General features: G+C 40.5%; 2 protein-coding genes across 4 annotated transcripts; both read left to right on the forward strand.

Moving 5' to 3' along the window:
• The first annotated feature begins 4 nt into the window (after positions 1 to 4).
• On the forward strand, positions 5 to 11,529 carry ifrd2 (interferon-related developmental regulator 2). Of its 2 annotated transcripts, XM_007577814.2 has the most exons (14): positions 5 to 321; positions 405 to 537; positions 2,492 to 2,548; positions 5,919 to 6,035; positions 6,240 to 6,324; positions 6,769 to 6,893; positions 7,108 to 7,265; positions 7,639 to 7,692; positions 7,857 to 8,035; positions 8,858 to 8,966; positions 9,208 to 9,342; positions 9,468 to 9,596; positions 9,697 to 9,792; positions 10,402 to 11,529. In XM_007577814.2, exons 2-14 carry the CDS (start codon positions 495 to 497, stop codon positions 10,480 to 10,482), a joined length of 1,368 nt encoding a protein of 455 aa, XP_007577876.1. In that variant the 5' UTR covers positions 5 to 321; positions 405 to 494; the 3' UTR covers positions 10,483 to 11,529. The 2 variants fall into 2 exon arrangements, with proteins under 2 accessions (XP_007577876.1, XP_007577877.1); XM_007577815.2 differs by lacking the exon at positions 2,492 to 2,548 and having other exon boundaries at positions 6 to 537.
• A 490-nt stretch (positions 11,530 to 12,019) lies between these two features.
• zgc:136971 (S9 family peptidase) lies at positions 12,020 to 20,166 on the forward strand. 2 transcript variants are annotated; one of them, XM_016663923.1, is made up of 22 exons: positions 12,020 to 12,406; positions 13,072 to 13,207; positions 14,267 to 14,342; positions 14,429 to 14,504; positions 14,581 to 14,693; positions 14,769 to 14,903; positions 15,006 to 15,097; positions 15,635 to 15,672; positions 15,767 to 15,888; positions 15,968 to 16,028; positions 16,166 to 16,260; positions 16,380 to 16,431; positions 16,756 to 16,776; positions 17,060 to 17,169; positions 17,284 to 17,416; positions 17,784 to 17,867; positions 17,957 to 18,037; positions 18,367 to 18,455; positions 18,603 to 18,796; positions 19,072 to 19,174; positions 19,703 to 19,809; positions 19,886 to 20,166. In XM_016663923.1, the coding sequence occupies exons 1-22, from the start codon at positions 12,289 to 12,291 to the stop codon at positions 19,983 to 19,985; spliced, it is 2,136 nt and encodes a 711-aa protein (XP_016519409.1). In that variant the 5' UTR covers positions 12,020 to 12,288; the 3' UTR covers positions 19,986 to 20,166. The 2 variants fall into 2 exon arrangements, with proteins under 2 accessions (XP_016519409.1, XP_007577878.1); XM_007577816.2 differs by lacking the exon at positions 16,756 to 16,776.
• The last annotated feature ends 189 nt before the right edge of the window (positions 20,167 to 20,355 follow it).

Genomic DNA, 20,355 nt, shown 5'->3' on the forward strand with positions numbered 1-20,355 from the left:
AACCAACCAATCTGGCAACCCGCGTAACCGGTGGGTTCAGTAGTTACTGTGGGGAAGATGGTGGACCTGGTGACAGCAGCGTGCTCCAAACTCCGTCCTAAACACTTCGAGAAATATTTACCATCCCAACCTGGCGTTAGGTATAGATTACCCGGGGACAATCACAGATAATACACAGAAAAACTGGTAAAAATTGGGACATATCCCGCCCTGGACAGTTCTTTTTTCCGGGATTGAAGACGGCAGAGAGTTGTAAAACGTGGTTGGTGTTGCTCGTCACTGACGCTAGGCGAAGTGTCAACAGAAGAGTTTGAAAAAAAGGTGTCGGTTTTATAGTCTTTGACTCATAAACAGAAGTTTGGGCAACAGGAATAATTTAGACAGGCGTCTTTCTCTGTCTCCAGCTGTTGAATAACGGCGGAGCGGACTTGAAGGAGGCTAACCGACGCTGCTACCTCAGCTAGCTTTGTTGTGACCCGGAGGATCTGCTCGACATGCCGCGGAGTAAAAAAGGGAAACGTGGCTCCAGTAAGCCGGGTGAGTAACAGTAGCATGGAAAACCCCGTCCACCTTTATAGACACAAGAAAACAACAAGACGCATAATCTGAAAACAGGATTTACATCTTTTAGTAATATTTATGATGTCCATGTGGTGACAGCAGCCTGTTGCTCTTCTGACTTCAGCGTGTAAACCTGTCATTGTTGCACCTGGCAACCACAGCGTTTTTATTACAATTCGTAATATTTGCAGAATGTTTTTTGTAAGGTTTTAGCGCTATTTTTCACCCATTATTCCTTTTAGCACAACACATAACTTCTGATTAAACATTAGCATATTTACAAATGAATGCAGTTTTGTAAATTAAATGTTGTTTTGTCATGAATATAAATGGGTGTTGGAGATGCACCTATTTGTGATCATTTGTGACCAATTTTGCAAAGTTGTTAATGCTGATTTTAGCCAATTCCGATTTCTATATAAAAAAGAAAAAAAAAAAAACAATTAAAAAAATTTTTGACAAATGGAGAATGACATATTTAAAACAAGAAGAAACAACCTTATGTTTACATTGCTGTGTTGCTCTTTTTCAGAGAAAAGCTAAACATGCAGTAAAATGCTCCACATTGGACAGAGCTATTTGCACACCTACAACTAAGCACAAATGCACAAAAACATCACTGAGACAATCTAATCGACTATTTTACCCCTCAGTAGGCTCTCATTGGGGATCAGTAGGGCAAATGTATATACAAAAATAACTTTATTTAGTCCTAAAAACAAGAATTGATTAAAATAGATATCAGTAAGTTAAACCTTTAAAGAAAATAAGAATTTATAATTCGGGAAAAGATCATTGTGCATCATCATTAACTGCAACTTACCAATTTTATTAGAAAGACTGTGGCTCCCTAGCTTTTGTACACCTGAGGCTGTAGCAGTGTAGAATGTCATCATTTATTGAACTTTTTCCTGCAAGTTATTTTATAAATAACTATGTTTAAGCCTTAAGAAGCCTTTTTGTCATGAATGATTAGTATTTATATTGGCACCAGACGTAATATCACACTATGCGGATTTCACAAATATTTTAAAACAAAGACAACATGGTGGTGGAGTTGATATTTTAAACTATTTTCCAATTTTTTTTATTATTATTATAGATCAGCAAGAATCGCAAAACAGTCTCTACTCCTCATAGCTGACCCTGATCTTAACTATAATATATTGTGGAGTATTTTTTTTCCTCCTTGTTTCTTTCAAATATCTTAAAATTGTGACCAAACTAATTCGTTACTACACCAACACTCGTAATGGACTTTAGAACATGCAGCTCCCTTTAGAAACACTTTTCATCCGTATGTGGTTCATCTTTCTGATTACTCGAATATTTACAGTGCTAACATAGTGTACTCTTGCATGCAGGGCTACGGTGAACTGCATATTATTTTTAGCAGCAGTGATATGCTATTTAAACTGTGCACAGCTGGTTGTACAGTTAGGTTTCAGAGTGCTGAAAGTGGGAAAGCTGCGTGCCACGTGCAAGTCTCTTTTTTTTTTTTTTTTCCTGCAGCCACACTAACAGGTTCCTGATGTTGTATGACGACGATGTGAATGTCGTGTGTCTCTGGTCCAACCTGTTTGGAAAGCGTGCATCTGTACACACAAACTCTATCGCATTGATTACCAACGGAAATTAGAAGGAGGGAAGTCGTAAAGAAATAAACTAATGCATCTACAGGGTCATTAAATGTGGCGCTGCAGTGAGATCATGGAGCATTTGAGCACTGGTGCTCATATGTAACATGATTTAGAAATAAAGCTCACTTCTGCTGTTTTTCTCTCCATCACGGCCATCCCTCATTACCCTTTTTTTCCCCCCTCGTCCCCTGATTTATTCTCCTATCCACTATTTTTATTCCCCATCCACGTACGTTGTATGTCAAACATCCTTTTGGTCCTTTTGCCCGTCCATCTCCCAACTCCATTAGGCTCTCTGCGTCAGGAGGTTCTTCAGCTGCAGCTTTCAGCTAAAGGATCGTTGAAAGGTAACTTCTCTGATTCCTAACATCAGATCCCCGTTGAGCTCAAACCCTGTGATGACCCTCAGTGAGGTGCATGCATTAAACCTTAACATCAACTGAAATGCTAAAGCGCACTGAAACCATTTCATTTCTTCACCCATATGCCTCACCTGACTTTTAACACTTTTTGTTTTTTTTTTTAACTGAAATTATTAGTCAACTTCCATATGACCTGACTAGAAGTGATGATGATGGTGTTGAGGGATTGTTTTTCCTCTTTATAGATGGGGAAGTAGAATTTTTAAAATGTATTATTTGGATTTTGGTTCCAAACGATGGCAAAAACAGCGTAATTGTGGTTGGGGTCATTTTTAAAAGGCTACTGTTAGTCAAAATGTCCAGATAGAGGCAGCAGTGGTATTTTTAGGCTTTTGCGCACCTGAGAAAATCAGGCTTTTGTTTTTTTATTTAAAGATAATGATGGGCCATATTTACTGCTGGTTGCCATTTGCAGCAAAATACAACTAGCTTACATGTGAACAGTGACCATTTGACTAATTTAGCACAGAAAATGTGCCTTAAATATGTCTAGAATGTAAAATGTGAGCATTTTTTCCCCCATTTCTGAAAATAATACATTAATGTTTTTAGTTTAGCTTGTTTTCTACAGAGAGTGTTAAAAGCACTAAATCTTCATTGTAGTAGTTTGTTTATTTTTTAAAACTAAAACTCTCTTTCATGAAACTGGCCTGACCCAAACGTCCAACCTATTTCACTGTTAAATGCTGAAACTCGAGCACAGAAGGACGTAAAATAAGTTCCCCACTCCCAACCTGAATCCCCGTTCCTCCCGAAGCAGCTAACGGTCCGGTGAAACTGTTTCCGGCTTACACCAGAACGTGACTGCAGTCTGTGGCCACTGGGTGATAAGAACTTGTGGAAGGGAAGCTGGCTGCAGTGAGCTGTGTACACGCGCTGCTCGTTTGGCTTCCCTGAGTGAAGATAAAATTAGAGACGTCTTTTTCTTTTTTTTTTTCTTTTTTTGTCTCCAAGTGACAGTTTGCATGTACAGAATCCCAGCAGTCGCCTTTGCCTACTGAAATGGATTTGTGGTTTCAGATGACAGGCTATTTCCCAAACAAAGCCGTCCAGTCATATTTGGGTCAGCGTCACCGACTGCTGGAGTCTTTTGTTCGATCGTTGAGATGCCACGTGAGTCGTGGCAGGCAGATAACAGAACCGTGGGTGGGTCTGCGTGGGAAGGTGTATCGCTGTGTGTGGGGCTGCAGTGGGAGTCAGCAGGCAGTGATCAGGAGTTCAAGGATAACTGGAAAAACTGCCGACTGGTCCACGCTCACAGAGCGCGTTACCTTCCCACCGAACCTGTTTGTTGATCCCAATCTCTGATTATGGAAACACATTTTTGCAGGTTCACAACAGTGATAAAGAGTATAAAAATAAAACACACAGAATGTGTCATGTAGCGTTTAATATAACAAACAGGACAAAATCATATTGTATGATTAGTCAGTTTTTCAAATTCTGATCCATTGTTTTTAAAAGCTTTGTTTTTCTATTTATCTTTGATAACCGTACAGGAAGATGCAACAGCATTGAGTTCTTTTTTTAAATTCTAGTCGTGAACCATTATTATAACAGAGGAGGGGTGACTTCATAACATGAGTCACATGAGTGTTAAAAATACTTTGACTGTTTTATTAAGAAAGACAAAATGATAATGGAGTCTAGCATCGTATATCAGTGACTATCTCAGCTCATGTTACTAAAACGACTCGTTCATTTCTTTGTTCTGACTTCCTAAGATTGGACGCTCAGTAGAAAACAGAAAATTAATTCTTTCTATTATTTGCTGACAGTCTTCTGTCACAGCCTGAATGAACCACAATAGGGCATGCAGTTTTCTATGAAATGGTGTCTTACAGCTGTGATATGTAGTTTTTAAACATGTAATAAAAATGGCTGACAGTGGATATGGTTAGTTCACTGATTGGTAAAAGCTGGTATTTTTCAATTGCAAAATTCCAGTCACTAGTTTATTTTTTTATTTTTTTATTATCCATATAGTATTAGTGGATGCATTTATGAGTGGACTAATAATAAGGCAGCCTACCCTAAAGTTTAAATAAAAGACATGGAACAACAATGAATCCAACACTGGGTCTGCTCAGGTTTGAATAGCTGAACTTTCCCCTATTATTACTCTGGTTACACATTCTCATTCCAGTTATTCATAGGTTGACTATGAACTGTTTTTTTTTTCTTTAGTCAGGTGGAAACGGCTGAATAATACAAGAGCAAATGTTGCTGAAGTTGTAACTCCTCTCACTTTTGTAGTTTCTGTTCAGTTTGGAGTAGCTGTCAAATGTTCGTTAAAACTAAATCACCTCAGCTGGTATATCAAATAAAATCGCTCTGCTTTCCTGCTGTATGAGTGACCTCTGAATCACTTTTCCTGTGCCAGTTGATTTCAACGCAGCGTGACCATTCTGGATCGTGAACGCCCAATGAGGGGACAGATGAACGGCCTCGCTGGTCTTCAGTAATCCCACCAACAGTAGAAAGTCCTGAGCCGGCAGGAACATGAGCGTTAGCCTAGCTTAGCCTGGCTGCCTCTTCTTCCTCCAGCACACATGGCAGAGCTGTGCTGAAACAAACCTCCGGTGCGCTAATAAAAGCCTAAACCATCACGTACTACTGCTTAATGGGAAAACCTTTCCAGTTCGGTGGTTTGCAGCTATGTCCTGATAGTTAGCCAAACAAAAAAAAACCCAGCTGTTTCTCTGGTGGATTTCTGGTTTCAATTTCTAATCACTATTTATTTTTGTAATTCTACATGTTGCAGATTCCAGGCTTTTTGTTTTCTCCACTTTTAAAAGTCATTGAGTTTCAGTAGAATACACCGTTTCCTTTCTAGAAACCAGAAACCGACCCAGGTCGTAAGTGTTTGAGTCAGAAACACAAATTATTGAAAGGCTAATAGTTGCAAAGCAAATGAACATAGACGATAGACGATCTCCATCTTCTTCTCTCTTAAGAGTAATTAACTCTTCTACTCACTCACTCTGCAACTTTGTCTGGGTTCCAAGTCTTTTCTTGGTCCACTGAAGCACAAACCTTGGTTCTACCCTCACCTGGTACCAACATGTGCTGGCAGTGAGTTTATTTTCCAAGAGCTCCTGATTTCAAACTTCTTTTTTCCTGACTTGTGGAAATAACAATCATTGCTGCTGATCATTCTAGCAGCGTTTCTGGGCTTATTCTCTCAGCTCACTTCATTTTAACTTACTACTAAAAAGATTTCTTTGTTCTTGTTGTTGTTTTTTTTCCCTGCAAGTGCTTCACATTCTGTGGATGTTTTGTTTTTTGTTGCCAGGTGTTAAAAACGGGATGAAGGGAGAATCTGCAGCCAGTGACGATGAGCTGACATCGGACATTCTCAGCCACTACAGTAGCGCCAGTGAAACTGCTTCTGTCCTGGAAGAGGGCCCAGGTCTGTACAGAGACACAGACCTTATAATGCACAAAGCAGGCTGATTAAATTAGAGCAGCTGATTAAAACAAGTCTAGTTCTTGTTGCTGAGGTGAATATTAGATAAGTTTTTTGAATTTTCTGAATATTTAGTAGGAAGTCTTAACTTTTTCACAACTACTTTGCGCAACATTGACTTTGTAAGTGTCCTCTGGTCATATTTAGGGAGTGAGCAGGTGGATGAACAGACTGCACAAGAAGAAACAGAAGACAAGCTCAAACAGTGTATAGACAACCTGATGGACAAAAGGTGAAGATTTTTATGTAGCTTCCCTAAAACAGAAATAATGACAGCACGATGGTCTGCTAGAACCTGACAATATATCCTGAAAATTGATTTCCAGGACAATATATCCTGAAAATCAAAACGCTAAGAATTGGTGTGCGGAGATAAAAAAAAATGTTGTTGGACAGATAACATGTTTGGATTAATGATTGGCAACAAGAAGATGCCAAACAACTAAAGGTTTGAAAACACAAGAGTTTATGGGCTGCAGTGTGACTATCTGTATTCTCCTATAAAGCGTCTTTTATAGGAGAATACAGAAGTTCTGTGCATTAAACTCTGCTTTACAATAATATATTGTTCATTCTTCCCACAGCAGGTGGATACTGTAGCAGCCAATATGAAAAAGCTTTGACTGTCTCTAATGTCTCATTGTAAAGTCTCGCTCTGTTTGTCTCTGTCTTTCAGTGCAAAGACTCGTCTGGCAGCCCTGGAGTCACTACGACAAGCTTTCTCCTCCAGAGTTCTGTACGACTTCCTGACAGGCCAGCGTCTCACCGTGTGCGACTGCGTGGAGAGAAGTCTCAAAAAAGGTTCTGAAGACAAGCGAGTTAATAGATTGACATTGTGTGTCACCACTGATGCGTCACGCTTTTAGTTTTGTTTGGTTGTTTGTACACACACTTTCCGATTAATTTACAGAGCTTTGCCTGAGCTTGTTTGATGCAATATAAAACATCGTACTTAGAGTGAACCAGTCAGGTGGCCCAAGCTTGACTTTCCTCCTCCGTCCCTCCGCGTCTGCAGGCGGCGGAGAGGAGCAGGCCGCGGCCGCAAACGTTTTCACCCTGCTGTGCATCCAGCTGGGTGGAGGGGACGAGGCCGAGGAGGGCTTCAAGTCACTTCGTCCTGTTCTCACCTCCATCCTGAATGACGGCGGTGCCAACATGGCAGCTCGTCAGAGCGTGAGTGACGCCCTCTTCTTAGCAAATCGCCCTTTAAAATGAAAACGCCGTTTCTGATCGGAAGTCCTGGACGATAAAAAAAAAAGAAAAAAAGATCAAGATTAAAATGTGGCATTAGCATTTTTAAACACATCTGCTTCAGAACATTTTATATGCATACACTTTTTTACAGACTACTTTGCTTTTAGATAAAGATTTCTGCTTCTTTTTGAATGTTTTAAAAAGAGAAGCACCTCAATTGTTTCAGTTCACTGTCACTATTTAGACAAAAATAAAAAATAAAAACAGATGAAAACATTTATGTACATTAGTATGGCTTAATAAGGAAACGTCAGCGTTTTAATGTACATCTGCTTACTTCCTGTCTCATCAGTGTGCCAGGGCTTTGGGGTTGTGTTGCTATGTCTCCACTGCAGAAGAAGGAGAGGTGAGATTTGTTTGCAACTTTTTGTGCCAACACACAACTACTCGATAACAAACCTGGGGACAAAACACCCCCAAAAAAAGCATCAATGAGTTTCCTATATGTTGGATTTTGTATTTAGTTTTTGCTCAATGCACATTTTTAGCATGGTGTCCGAACTGTTGCAGGACCTGGTCAAGTCGCTGGCTCTTCTGGAGAGTGTCTTCTCGTCTTCCTACCCTAACAGAGAAGGAACGCTGCCCACACCCAAACCGGGTCTGCCCGGTCTCCACACTGCCGCCCTGCAGGCCTGGTCGCTGCTGGCCACGCTCTGTCCCACTTCCAAACTCACTGAGCTGCTGGAACTGTGAGTGGACATGAAAAACATGATGAATATTAATACTCCAAATAAAGATTAATATCTCACTTTTTTTTGTTTTGATACATTCTTCTTCAGTTGAATAAACAAGTAAATGTAACATTTGAGTCAAAATCCAGTTTTTCATCCTTTGTTTTCCATCTAAAGGTACAAATTTATTCATAGTCACAATAAAAAAAAATACCCACCATACTAATTTGCCCATTCCACAAATTTGTGCTTGTGGAATGTATATCCTCTTATTTTATGGACAAATACTCAAAACGCACATTGCAACATCAGCCAAGATTTGCAGAAATCTGTATTAAATCAAAACACAGACACCACCAAAACAGCTCACACACACACACACACACACACTGATATTTCATTGCACCGTCTTGGATATCACATGCATTCACAGGCTGTTTTAGAGATGAGAAGCTACTCATTGCATCAACTGGGGTTAGGTAACTTATCAGCTGGAAGACAATTGTCCATGCCTTCCAGCGGAAGAAGAAATTTGCATCTGGACATATGAATGAGTCTGTTCAACTATGACCAGTTGCTGGACATGCCAGTCAGTCTAACCTTCTTTGAAGTGGGTGTGGCCTTCTGATCTAGTCTCCGATAACAAATGTCTTGCAGCTTTTCAACCTGTCTGAGGTCCAACACAGTTGAGCCTCAGACTTCAGAAGGACGCCTTCCCTTGAGAGCTGGAATTTTAAACCCAGGATTTTGTCTAATGCACTCCAACATTATTGTATAATGTCATTAGTAGGTTGCAATCGTTACCAAATACTGATAATACATTCACTGTGTTCTTTGTAGGCACCTTCCTAAGCTGCAGGCCTGTCTGCAGAGCAGCGACGTCAACTACAGGATTGCAGTGGGAGAGACGATCGCTCTGCTGGTGGAGTTAGGCCGAAATATAGATGAGGTAAACGCAAACAAATACTACCTGCGTAGTGGAGGATAGTGTAACTATTGATGAATAATGGATGAATACTTTGTTGAATGCAAATCAATCTATTACATAAAATTCCATTAAAATCCATTGAAGTTTGGGGTTGTAATTTGATAGAATGTGGGGAAAAAATGTCAAGGGACATAAATCTTTTTGCTAAGTGCTGTAAAAATGCATTTGACTTGGCGTCACTAACGCTATGTTGCGCTTGTAGGAGTTTGAGGTGGAGGACACCGAAAGTCTGTGCGAATGTCTGAAGAGTTTAGCCACAGACGGCAACAAACACAGAGCCAAAAACGACAGAAGGAAACAGCGCTCCATCTTCAGAGAGGTGCTACATTACATAGAGGTTGGTAGCTGTCTCAAGTATTTCCAACTTGGAGGGTTTGACTTTTGCTTTCCTGCTTGCAGTAGGTTTCTTCTGCATCCCTGCTGTCTCTTTAGTTCCTGACATCCAGTTTCTGTCCCCCACAGAATGAGGATTTCACTGAGGAGAAGATCAGATTTGGGGTGGAGAGCGTTTACATCGATGGGTGGATGAGGAAAAGAATCTACGATGCCTTCAAGGAGATCCTAGAATCTGGAGTTAGACACCATCTACAGGTGTGGTAACGACACTCCAACACAATAAAACACACTGTGTAGAACATTAAGACGATTTGTCCTCAACCAACCTCTATATGCAACTTTTGTTTTGGTGCAGTACAACCAGCTACTCCGAGACATCTTTGGCCTTGGACCTCCCCTCATCTTAGATGCTGCTACTATCAAAGGCAGTAAGATCTCACGGGTAGAGAAGGTAAAGTACGATGCATTTTTTCACTAGCTTACTCCTGGATCTTAAAACCGGTAATACCTGTTCAGAATAATAAATATGTTTGGAAACACAGAGTTTACTAGCCATTTAATTTTTAACATTAAAACATGATCTCTTCAATTTGTATTGGTTTAAAATAAAGGCCAATAGATTCTCTACTGGTATGTATTGTTGTTCAGTTTTAGTTTATGAAATAGTCATTCAAGGTTTCCTCCAGAAAACTTGCTAAGCCCTGTGGTTGGGTGCTTTAGAGTTAAATGTTTAAAGTTGACAGGAAATTTGAAAATATCACTTGATAATTATGTGTCATTGAAAGATTGGAAGATTAACACTTGAACACCAACTATAAAGTTTTAAAAAAATGCAAACATTTAAAAAGACATAAGCAATGCTTAGCCTGGTGGGGGCACAAGTAAAGTCTGGTGGCCCGCCAGGCTTATAATGCACTGGGGGAAACACTGGTCATTTCTTTTTTTTTTTTTTTTTACCTCCTCATGGAAAAATTGTTCTTTCTGGTGAAGAAACCTTACACTCTACAAAAACTTCCTCCTAATGTAGCATAAACACTTTTTTTCCCCTGCCCTTCAACAGCATTTATTCAACTCGGCTGCCTTCAAAGCCCGAACGAAACTGAGGAATAAAGTCAGGGACAAACGCGCTGATGTCATGTGAGGGACGGACAAGAAGGGAGCGGATGAGGAACCGAGATGCCTTCGGATCTTCACCCATCACACACAAAAAGACTCAGATTTTTTCCCCTTGTGCTCTTCATTTGCTCTACAAAGAGCTTTACCTGCTATTAAGTGTTTTTGCCAGACCAGTTGTGTGGTTTTAATGAAAACATTTTGATGCTTTTTGGTTTTGTATTAATAAGTAGCAGAACAGGGTTGAAATCTGAACCAATCATTAAAAGAATCTGATTCTGTCCAAAAAAAAAGGAGCCAAGGAAACGTTCTGTTAAGTGTCTTTACTGTATGGGATGTCCGATTCCTTGTTTACGCCCCTGAAAGCACCATGTCTCTCACCCAGCCAGAGTGGCTTCTTCAGTGGCCAAAAAAAACCTTTTTACAAACAATGCAACCTTTGAGAAAAATGTGTGTGGTGTTTGTGTGCGAGTGTGTTTTATCTGACATTAATCTAACCATGAAATAAAACACTTACCATGTGAATCCAGAAGATGCCTAATTAAAAAAAAAAGAAACATTATTGTCATCTCTGTATTGTTTTTGCTTTTAGAAAAGAAGTGAGCTTTTTCTGGTGGAAAAAAATGTATTTTACTGTTTTTAATTTATTATAAGAGCTGTAATTGTTTTTTAAGAAACTTGAAATTATAAACTGTTTACAGAGACAACTATGGTTAAAGATGACAGAAGTTTATATAAGTTTTCTTTGTGACTCATTTTTAACGAGGGTTACCGGGTCATAAAATATTTACGTGTATGTAACACAGCACATGGATTCATGGACATGTGTGTATGTGAGATGAATTAAATTAATTTTATTCTCTAAACAACAATAAATGCATTCTTAGCTGCTGATCAATAAAGTTTGACTACATTATTTTTAACTGATAAGTTCACATTAAACATCCATCTGTTTAAATGACTGATTTCGTGAACTTGATGGCTGCCAAGGAGTTTGAACTGGTGATCAACCAGAAGTGAGAATGTTGATCCTTCTTGGAGGGAATCAAATGAAATAAAAAAGCACTTCAACATCTACAGATTGTTTTTAGTTATTCCAAATTATTGAAATGTTGTACGTTTTCTTATAAGTAAAGTCAGCATAAGGCTAATGGGCATGTGTGCGATTTTAAAAAGTCATACTTTTTCTATGGTTTTAAAAATTAAAGAATATGCTGTCTATCTTAGCGCTTAAAGGTTTTTATTTTGACTTTTGATCTGAAATTATGGATATTATTTAGTGCATCAGCTTTTTAATTAATGTTCATACAGAGTCTGTACTGACCACATGGAAAAATGGGAGGTGGGGACTTAAAACAAATGTTTTATTGGATTAGCATAATCTAAGATTGACACAAATGTATTCAATAGAGAAAGTTCAACACGTCTTTTCCGGGAAAAGTACACATTTCCAAGTAAAGTCCCACTACCATTTTACCAATGGCCCATGTTTATATTGAACAGAAAGAAAATGCTTTTATTTTGGTGTTTCTGCTGCCTCCTCGTGGTTACTTTCATCACTACACCCACTTTGAACTGAGCAAGGTGGTATAGTCCCAACATGGAGGCGCAGCGCAGGTAGTGCAAAAATCATTCGGGTTTGGTGTTGAAGCGGCTTCATGAAATGCAAGTCAAGTCACTGACCGAGGGATGCGCTTAACTCTTGGCCTGAAATAGAGGCATTTGGCTGCTGCTCCTGAGGAGTAACGCTTTCATGCAACGACGGTGCCATTATCAGGCTTGTTAGCCGAGCCTGAAGGTTCATAGTGAGCGGTGTGTGGTGCAGCAGACGCGGATGGACTCCGACCAAATCACCGGGCTGTACGGAAAGGTCAGCGGCCTGGCTGCTCCTGTTTCAGCTCATGTGAGCGAGGAGCAGCTGCCGGAAGTCCGGATCTACACCGTGACAGCAGGTGAGTTAGCTGCAGCTAACACAGCGTCTTCCACTGATTGTGAACATTATTTATTTGTTAATTACACATTTGGAACTAAGTGGATTCAAGTCAGCTGCATAAATAAATGAATAATAATGACTGTAGTACAATTATTATTATTATTATTATTATTATTAAAACCGTCATGTTTCTTCTGTTTTAAAATAATCCTGACAATAAAATAAACTAATTATACTTTTAAACTCTTTGCTGAAATCAAATCTTACCATAAAAATTGGTAATTTAACAGATTTTTCTCTGAAAAATTTTCATCCCATAAATCTAATAACTTCTTTGTGCCATGCTTACTGACAACATCTGCCATAAACTGTTTGTGATAACTGGCACATTGCTGACCTTAAACATGTAAACCTGTTTAAGGTCACATTTCAATAGGATTTAAGTCCAGACTTTGACTAGGCCATTTCTATTTTGTTGAGCTGTTTCCCAGATCTCTACATTGTAAAGTTTTTGCAGATCTGCCTCCCATCGCTTGAGGACATTAATGATACTGTAACTATCACATTTCTGCAAACAATTATAGAGACACGAAATAAAGCCTTTGTGCAACGTAAAATTAATCTAATCCTTTTGCCAGAGGCCCATTTTAATAAATCCCAACTTTTTACTGCGTACACATGCAGAGTGGATCCAGACTGACCTGGTCCGAAACTCCAGACTTCGTTACGCACAGCAGTGGACTCTGATCGCTGACAGCAACAACCAAAAGAGCATCAGGACTGTTCTCCCACCTGGACCATGTTCACCGCTGTCTGGAGAGTGAGTGGTGCTTGCTTTAATGCAACTGTTTCATCCTCAGTTAGATTTACAGCTGCTATTAAGCCTTGACCATAAAACCTGTACAAATGTTTCATTTGTTTGAGAGATAGCTGCTGGAATAAAAGACTTCCTGAAGTGAATGATTGTAGCTTTATAAAACCGTCAGTGAAACAAAATACTTTAGTCAGGCAGAGCAGACTGCTTTTAAGCTTTAAAGACTTAACAACACTGCAGAAATGTTTTCTCCCTCTTGCTCAACTGGAATTGACCCATGCCTTTACATAAAAGAAATCTACATATTGAGGTTTACTAAGCGAGAATAAATGTCTATATTTTTAAAATGATGTCAACCTAAAGGCTATACAATTGCCACAAACAATGATTCAACGATCCACCAGATCTTCCAGAATAGAAGACACATTCTCTTTTTCAGCATGCATGGGATTATTAAAAGTGAAAAACAAAGGAGCACCGTTTGTGTTCAAGCTGTGCACGCAAAAATAGTTATTGTGCAAACTGCCGGCACAGGAGATGTGGCTCGGCTAGGGATCCAAACAATTAATTGACTTACGATTAATCGCTTAAAATTAGTCCCAGTCGAATAACTGATGATATCTGCTTAGACCCACTTTTAGTGTTGTAGTGTGCCCGCCATCCAGAAGAGGGTGCGACTGGACATCCTTAATCCCAGCCAGTTAACGCAGAAACAAAGGTGGTGGTGCCATACCAGAACAGGAAAGTGAAACGGTCCAGAGTTCGGCGTGAGATGGAAAATGCACTTTATGTGGCTCATTCAGCTGCGCTTCCTGATAGAGCAGTGTGAACTTCTCAACCACAAATGATTAAAATATTAAAATGTGCTTTGTTTTCTAAATGTCAGAAAAACAGTCTTTTGTGTTATGGAAAGAAGAGAAAAAGGCCACTTATCAATTAATCATTAGTCAATTGTGATTGATAAGCTCAATCAACTTTAGGTCAATAACTTGGCATTTCCAGTTCTGTTTTTCTTCAGATGACAATGGTGACTATTTTGCAGAAGTATTCATTTCTGTTCTTCAGGTTACTGAGTGAACTGTCGCCAATTTGTGGCCTGAGGGCTGTTGTCAGGGAGACGAGCAGCCAGCAGCTCCTAGAGGTAAGAACGATGGATCTAAATCATCCCCAGGAACATAAGCGCTTTAACATCTCAATAAGCTGCTGCTTGTGCTCGTTCCTGTTCAGATCTGGGACCGTCACGGCCTCAGGAAAAGCCTCAACCTGTCGGCCCTGAACATCCACGGCAGAGTGTACGACGACAGTAAGAGATCGGACTGAGCATCGTCCGTGAGTGTGGTACTTTGACACGCCCCTCATGTCTCGCTGTGTGCGTCCAGCTCAGTTCGGCTCCCTGTCCTGGTCAGAGTGTGAGAGCAAGCTGCTGTTCGTAGCTGAGCGTAGCCGCAGCTCGTCGGCAGAAACGCGTTCTGGAGAATCCGCGAGCAGAAAGGTTGGCAGACATCGCCACGGAAACACAGCCCCGATATCGAGTTCGCTGTGCGGAGACGTCTTTGTGTCCACACAGGACAGGAGCGTGTACTGTGAGGACTGGGGCGAGGCTCTGACCAGTAAGAGTGTCCCAGTGCTCTGTGTGGTGGATTTGCATCATGGTGAGGTCCAGGTGCTGCAGGGCGTCCCGCAGGACGTCTCACCTGGACAGGTGAGGAGAGACGCTAACCTCACTTCTTCATCACTGATGTTTTTAATCACAGCAGAAACTTTATTTTCTGACGGTTAACCAATATATGAATGTTTTCCTCAGGCGCTGTGGGCTCCCGGCAGCCAGGCTGTGTTTTTCGTCGGCTGGTACCATGAGCCTTTCAGACTTGGACTGAAGTTCTGCTCCAACCGCAGGTTTCAGACTTTATCATACACACCTAGAATGAAAAAGAATGACAAAAAAAGTAGTTTATCACTTTAATCTAACTTATATCTTGACATTCTAATTATTGAATGTGAGAACATGTATAAATGATCAAACTACAGGCCGGGGGAAGATTGGGAGCTTCTCAAAGTAGTAAAATGTCCTTTATGTCTTTAGATATTTATATTGGACATCAATAGAAATTAGAAGAAAAAACAAACCCTTAAAGAGCATCTACTGTTTAGAAATACATCTGCTGCTTTCCCTCGCTTCAGAATGTTTCTTTGCTGTTGATATGGAAACATTTTTCACACTACCAAGTATTTACCTGGAGGATTCAGAGTCCGTTTTATCCTAAAAACCTGGCGTAAGTGTTTACTTCCTGATTGGAATCGATTCTAATATTTTCCTGCCTTGACTCTCGATCGTAGCTTAATAAATTCAGTTAAATTTAAGCTGAATTTAACTGAATAATCCAGCATGATCTAGAGAAATTTTTTTTATTTTTTATCTTCCTTGTGTTTCAGGTCGGCTTTATTCAGACTCAGCCTGGATGGACGCTGTGGTGAGACCTTTACCTCCGTCTCTATTAACATATTCGTCTCTGATCCTGTGACCTTTGACCTCTGCGATCTACACCCCCCTCTCTCCTGTCCCAGAGTGTATATCAGGGGACAACCTCTCCGTGTCCTGTCCCAGGCTGAGTCCAGATGGGTCCACGCTGATCTACCTGCAGGGTAGAGTGTTTGGGCCTCACAACCAGTGCCTCAGTGTGCAGCAGGTGTGGGGTGTGTTTGGGTTGTTTTGTACTTCTCTGTGTGTTTTCTGTCCATTAACAGTTGAATATTAAACCTGCACAGTTGGACCTGAGCAGTGGGAAGACCTCGACCATGGTGGACGTGGTCAGCAGACCTCAGACTGGTGGGTTAAAGGTCGATCAGGCCACCCAATCAAGACTCACTCGGTGCAACGCGTTGGTCTAAACTGTTGGAGCTTTAATTAATACACATCTAGATTATATCTAGATTAGTAATCTTGTACATTTCTGGTGGTTCCAGGTGAATTTGCGGGCGTGTATGAAGCGCTGCCGTCCCGCTGCTGGTCTGCAGACGGCCAGAAAGTCGTGTTCAGCAGCGCCGTTAGAAACTGGAAGGTAACGCTCACAGCTGTCTGCAACCAACAAGCAGATGTTCATGCCATACTTTCAAAATAAAGCGAGCTGTGTTTGATTTTGAGTCATTAGCAGTTAAACTGCTCTGTGTTTCCTGTCAGGATGTCTTCATGGTGGACAGAGGAACAAAGAAAGTCTCTTCCCTCTCTGATAGTAAGAGTCCGTCCTCTCCTCCCCCTCCCTCCTCTTTTCTGTCCTCATCTCCATCTTTTATTTTCCCTTCTCCTCCCTCCCAGCCTCCCACTCCTCTCCTTCCTCCCCCTCCATCCCCTTATTGGTGTTTGTATTCACCTCTGCCACCACCTCCTCCACCGACTGTCCCCCTCTTCCCTCCTCCTCTTCCTCTTCTGTCTCCTGTTCTTCCACCTCCTCCTTCTCCTTTTGCCCAAAATTCGGCCCCTCCTCTTCCTGCCGACTCTTACTTTCCAAACCCTCCTCCTCTTCCTCCTCCTCATTCCTCGTCTCATCTTCACCAAGAACACCAGAGACAGGTGGAAGGTATGACATTTCAAAATAAAAGCCCCGGGTTGCGAGCTCTGTAAAAATGGAAGAACACTTTTGACAGTGCAGTTGTTGTATATGTATCTTAAATTCATACATCTTTTAAAAATATTCAAACCTTTCCACGTTTTGTCACATTACAACTACTAATGTCAAGTGTGTTTTATTGAGATTTACTGTGATAGAGCAAAAAAATAAAAATAAAAAATGCACACAGTTGTGAAGCAGAAGGATTTAATACATGGGTTTGACATTTTTTTTTGTCTTTCCTGCATTTCAGCTGCAGACGTCTCTGATCTTTCTAAGGTTTATGGAAGCTGGAAGCTACTGACAGTCGAAAGAGACCTGATGGTCATCTGCTGCTCCAGCCCCAACTTGCCTCCCACCCTGGTCAGACACACTCACACACACACACACTCACACTCACACACACACACACACACCGATGTAACCCAGATGAATGGGTTTTCCAGCTCAGGTAATGTGTTGCTCTGGTGTGTGCAGAGGGTGGGATTCCTCCCATCAGCAGACGAGACTGTAACCTGGAGAACTCTGCAGCAGCCCGTCACGACGTTTGATTACCTCTGGACGGTCCTAGATGTCACACCTACATCAGACGAAGACAACCAACGTTACCGTGAGCTTTCAGCTTCTTTCTCATTAGAAGATTTCTTTGGGGAGTAACATGATAAACGTGTGATGTAATTTGTCAAACCTGGATGGACAGATTATTTGTCTCAGGACATACAAGCACGACATGGTAACGGTTTTAACAAATATGTAAAAAAAACAACACAAAACATAAATATATATTTATAAATGTTACTGCACATTTAAGAGCTGGAACATTAATATGAACAATAAAATAACAGAAAACATGTGAGATTTTTTCCACTTGTGAATTCCTGCAAGGTTTAGAATCAAAAAAAACTTTCAAGAAAACCAAATGTTTGATTAAATAAGTTTTGTTCTTCGTTCTTCTTCATTGTCTGTTTTCTAAACAGCTGGCTTAGATTTCGGGGCCATCTTGGTCAAACCGTCCCGTCTCTTCTGTGAAACCGGAACACCTGTGGTTGTCTTCGTCCATGGTCTGGACCTCTCTTTGGCTTTGCATGGGACATTTTCACATAGCAAAACGGCTCATATAAACACCCAGAACAATGCCTTGCTCGTTTAGGTGGCCCTCACTCCCAGTTCCCTGCAGAGTGGAACAGCACCACCGCTGGACTGGTTGAACTGGGCTTTGCTGTGCTTATGGGTGAGATATTTTGTTTCCTTGCTCGTCTGCAGAATTTCTCCCAGAAACGCACAGATGGCGACTTTCATAATCTTACAGATGTGTATGAGGAAAACACCTGGAAAGATCCCATGTGTGTAAAGTTGCTGTGTGCTTCAGTTGGGGCAATGTCAACCTGGATTTTTTTGTCCTGCACTTTAAAAGTTTACTTTAAATATCTGTTTTGGATTACATCGCATGCCAGCGATAACAATCATAACTAGATTTTAGTATTTTTTTTGGGTTCCAAGGGTTTGATCCCTTTGTAATTCAGCTGTCGTCACTCTGCCTTTTTTTCTGTCTCCATCCAGTGAACTATCGGGGATCCACAGGATTCGGACAAGACAGCATTTTATCCCTGATTGGTCAGATTGGGAGTCAGGATGTAAAAGATGTTCAGGTATCAACTTTCCTTGTCTGTCTCTTGAAATAAGCCTATGATGAGCGAAGTGTTGATGTTCTAGCAGATGAGTGTTTGTCACAACACAGAGATCCTTCACCTTAACACCATGAAATTAATCTTGTCTGTGTTCACCCTGTAATACAGCGGGCTGTTATGGCTTCGCTCCAAAGTGACAAAACCCTCGATCCCAAACGCTTGGCTGTGATTGGTGGTTCCCATGGTGGTTTCCTGTCCTGTCATCTGGTTGGTCAGTACCCAGACTCCTACAGAGCGTGCGCAGCCAGGAATCCGGTCATTAACGCCGCTACGCTGCTGGGAACCAGTGACATAGTGGACTGGTGAGAAAAACTGTACATAATATTCACAACAGGGTTGGTGTTATGTGAAAAAGTATTCACACCTCCTGGACCTCTTCCGTTTTTGTTGGTTTTGTTGGATGTTTTTTTTTTTTTTTTTAGGAAGGGCACATAAAAACACAAATTAAGTGAAAGGGAAATATAACATTGTGTAAGTTTGTTCTCTTCAAAAGTTCAATGGGTGGGGATACTTTCACATGGGACTGTAATAGTCACTTTATAACATGAGTTTTGTTTTTCTGTCTTCCTGCTTACAGGAGATACACAAGCGCAGGCTTTCAGTTCTCATATGACAACATCCCTAATGCTGAAACCCTGGCTGCAATGTTACTGAAGTCTCCCATCACACATGCAGCACAGGTAAGACTCATATAAACACACACTTTATTATATTACAGCTTTGAAGAAACGGATAAATAACCTTATTTAGGCCAGAAGTTAATTTCTATTGTCAAATACGTTTCAGTAGCAATTCTTAACATGATTTATTGAGCATTTTGAAGTTCCCTGTATTACCAAAAAATGCCCTCTAGAGGGTGCTAAACTCTAACATAAAAATGTTTGCATTTTTATGTTGACAAACAAACAATTGTTTGTTTTTTAAACTGTAAGAGTTTTTATTTTTTATTTATTTATTTATTTTTATTTTTTTTATTGTTATGTTGTGTTTTAATGTACAGCACTTTGTATCAGCTATGGTTGTTTTAAAGTGCTTTATAAATAAAGTTTGTATGGTATGGTACATAACAGTTTCGAGTTTTAGAGATGCTATAAAACATCACTTTCATCAACAGATAGGATTTTTGAATTACAGTTACTTCTAGTTAAGGGAAGAAAGAGTTTACATGACCTTTATCAAGTCAATGTCACTGTGTTTAACGTGTGTAGATCAAAGCACCAGTGCTACTGATGTTGGGTGGGAAGGACAGACGAGTTTCTCCTCATCAGGGTCTAGAGCTCTACAAAGTACTGAAGAGCAGAGGTTCACCTGTCAGGTACAAGCAAGCGGCATTAAAACCTAAAATGGTGGCCCAGACCCTTGGACTTCTACCGTTTCATTTCTCTCTCCAGGTTGTTGTGGTTTCCAGAGGACGGACACTCTCTGTCCAGGGTGGACACTCAGGTCGACTGCTTCCTCAACACCGTGCTGTGGCTGAACCAACACCTCTGAGCAAATCCTTCTAAACAAACCCCTGTGATGAGGCTGCTGTGATTCTGCTGACTGCTGCTGAATTTTTGACACGCCTCATTTGGAATAAAACAGAAACCCTTCTTTGTACTAAAGTGAATCCTAATTTTATAAAAGTGTGTTTGAAAGAAAATCATGCAATAAACACTGGTCATGATCTGCAGATTGGATCATTTTGTTTTCATCTTGGTTGAGTACCGTATCTCCTACGGTTGCCTTAACCCTAATTTCTGGTAGATTTTTTAATACTAATAGCTGACATCAACGTGCATTATTTTTTTAAGAATGAACAAAAATACACCTGATGTTCTCTAAAAAAAGAGATCTGATTTGATGTAATTAAAATATATCT

Source organism: Poecilia formosa, unplaced genomic scaffold, assembly GCF_000485575.1.
Source record: "Poecilia formosa unplaced genomic scaffold, Poecilia_formosa-5.1.2 Scaffold456, whole genome shotgun sequence".
Lineage (NCBI taxonomy): Eukaryota > Metazoa > Chordata > Actinopteri > Cyprinodontiformes > Poeciliidae > Poecilia > Poecilia formosa.

Bases quoted from the DNA above. Each gene is read 5' to 3' on its own strand.
- zgc:136971 (XM_016663923.1), top strand. From the start codon at position 12,289: ATGGACTCCGACCAAATCACCGGGCTGTACGGAAAGGTCAGCGGCCTG. The intron at 15,098-15,634 runs GTTTCAGACTTT...CTTGTGTTTCAG, and splicing joins AAGTTCTGCTCCAACCGCAG to GTCGGCTTTATTCAGACTCA. The intron at 16,029-16,165 runs GTGGGTTAAAGG...TGGTGGTTCCAG, and splicing joins GGTCAGCAGACCTCAGACTG to GTGAATTTGCGGGCGTGTAT.
- ifrd2 (XM_007577814.2), top strand. From the start codon at position 495: ATGCCGCGGAGTAAAAAAGGGAAACGTGGCTCCAGTAAGCCGG. The intron at 6,036-6,239 runs GTCTGTACAGAG...GGTCATATTTAG, and splicing joins TGTCCTGGAAGAGGGCCCAG to GGAGTGAGCAGGTGGATGAA. The intron at 8,036-8,857 runs GTGAGTGGACAT...TGTTCTTTGTAG, and splicing joins CTCACTGAGCTGCTGGAACT to GCACCTTCCTAAGCTGCAGG.